General features: G+C 39.0%; 1 protein-coding gene across 1 annotated transcript in view; it reads left to right on the top strand.

The window, feature by feature from the left end:
* Window positions 1-2,597, top strand: part of DNAH12 (dynein, axonemal, heavy chain 12) — a 250,257-nt gene that overhangs the window by 125,659 nt on the left and 122,001 nt on the right. Inside the window, 1 exon segment of the mRNA XM_015571050.1 lies at window positions 1,097-1,206. Within this exon segment, the coding sequence (XP_015426536.1) occupies window positions 1,097-1,206 (110 nt within the window).

Genomic DNA, 2,597 nt, shown 5'->3' with positions numbered 1-2,597 from the left:
AGGTAGGGGGGTAAGAGATCAACCAAAGGACTTGTATGCATGCATATAAGCATAACCAATGGACATAAGACACTGGGGAATAGGGGAGGCTAAGGGACTGTCTAGGGCGGGGGAAAAAATGGACACATATGTAATACCCTTTGTAATAAAAAATAAAATTAAAAAAAAAAAAGAAAGGGTCATTCCTTTCTGAAATTTAGTTCTTTTAGACTTATTTGTATTCAAAGTGCTCCTGTATCTTCAAATACTTATAGATTTTTTTAAGCTTCTCTGTTTATTTCTAGTTAGTACAGTATAAAGGATTGTTTGGCATGTTCTCCTATAGCCTATTCAAAAAGTAAAATCTGGAAATCACTATTAAAAGGAATTGTGTCATGTAGCATATACACAGTGCTATGGTGCTATCCTATATAATAAAAGGGTAATATGCAAATTGACCCTAGCAGTGGAAGGACCCGGAATGACTGATTGCTATGACGCACACTGACCACCAGGGGGCAGATACTCAACATAGGAGCTGCCCCCTGATGGTCAGTGCCCTCCCAAAGGGGGAGCTCTGCTCAGCCACAAGCCGGACTAACGGCTGCGAGCGCAGCGGAGGTGGTGGGAGCCTTTCCTGCATCCTCTGCAGTGCTAAGGGTGTCCGAATGTGGCTTAGGACCACTCCCTAAGCTGGCAGGTGAACATCCCCTGAGGGCTTCTGGGCTGCCAGAGGGATGTCTGACTGCCAGCTTAGGCCCAATCCCCCAGGGAGCAGGCCTAAGCTGGCATGTGGACATTCCCCAAAGGGTCCTGGACTGTGAGAGAGCACAGGCCGGGGTGAGGGACCCCCCCCCCCCCCCAGTGCATGAATTTTTGTGCACCAGGCTTCTAGTATCTTTAATAACTTACAATGGGGAATACTGATAATTTTAAAGTATTTTAATTCTGTTCCTCCTTTCAATTAAAAAATAAAGCTTCAAGGAATAATTTATCAATATAAGAAGATAGTTTTCTTATTTGTAAATAAAAAGTCTACATTTATAAGATAAGTATGACATGTTTTATAGTATAATACCATTTTATAGAAATTCATTCCATTTTTCTTTTATTTTAGGAATTTTTGGAATGTGCTCATGAAGTCTGCAAAGTACACAATCTTCAGCCTGTGAAATTTTTTATAGAAAAAATGATTCAGACATATGAAATGATGATTGTTAGACATGGGTAAGAGTATAGATTAATATTGTTTGCCAGTGCTAGATGTTATTTTTAAATTAAGCTATTAAACCAACTAAATTTGTGTATCAAAAGACTCAGCAAACTTCATATGCTAGGTAGCTAGGGAGGAAACATCTTCCACCTCCTAGTTCTATACCAGTGACTTAAAAACAAAAGTTTATTTCTTTCTCATGCTACATGACCAACAAGGATTGGGAAGGCTCATTCACTGATATAGCACTAATGATCAACACAACTTTCCCTTTTGATCATCAAGTATGTTATTCAATCTCCTTCATGCACATAAAATACACTCTTTTTTTCTCAGGGAGACAACCTAAAAGTTCCAGTCAATCAATGAACCAGACTCAAAGTTCAGGATATCTAGATGATGCATGATAGTTTCTGTATCAAATTTGGAAGTTGTTCTTCTTGATCCAGAGACCTAGGAACTAGAAAGACAAGTTATCTGCCCTTCACACACCCAATAATATAGAGGTGGGTTTACCAAAACAGGATTATTAGAGCAAACACTCTCCTTTAGAAATAGAAGAATAGAAGACAAATAGGAGATATAGCCAACACTGATCGGTAGCAATTCTGAAACCCAGGTGGGCATGCGGGGTCCCAATTCCAGAAATAGATTGGGTGAAACTAATGGAGTTTAAACTTCAGGACCTCTCACTTGTAGGGGCCCCTCCAAGGAGTCATAAGTTATTATACAGGTGTCATTAAAGTGGCTGTGGACATTTTGTGTTTATAATTACATATATATTTTTTCCTATCTTTAGACAGCCTCCCCCACCAATTGTATAAACTTAAAACTCCATAAAACCTGGTTCCATATTTGCTTTATTCTCCCTGTAAGGGGCTTTCCAATTAACTGTTCTCTATGGACCTTGGTTTGACCTTCTGAGAGATCTTTTCATCTCCATTTTCTTTCCTGGTCACATGTGAAATAGACAATAGAGAAAATGTCCTTGGAGTTGAGAAATGTTTTCAGCCTGCTTCCTGCCTATAAAAAGTTGAGGTCTCAAAGATCATTATTATTTTAAAGGCAGGATTTTTAAAGAAACAACTTTTGTATTATATAATTTTTCAAACAAGCAAAAATAGAGGGAATACTAATACAATCAACTCTCCTGCATCCAATACCCAAGGATCTTTTATTTTTTTCACCTGAGGATATGTTTATTGATTTTAGAGAGAGAGGAAGGAAGAAGTTGCTTCCTGTATGTGTCCCGAAGGGGATCAAACCCACAACCTAGGTATATACCCTGACTAGGATCGAACCCAAAACCTTTGGTGTATGGAACGACAGTCCAACCAACTGAGCCACCTGGCCAGGACCCCCAAGGATCATTTTTAAGTCTTGAACATTCACATGTGTTTTAGCC

Source organism: Myotis davidii, unplaced genomic scaffold (assembly GCF_000327345.1).
Source record: "Myotis davidii unplaced genomic scaffold, ASM32734v1 scaffold111, whole genome shotgun sequence".
NCBI lineage: Eukaryota > Metazoa > Chordata > Mammalia > Chiroptera > Vespertilionidae > Myotis > Myotis davidii.
Note: the sequence above shows the minus strand (reverse complement) of the source record. Positions and strands in the feature narration are given on the sequence as shown.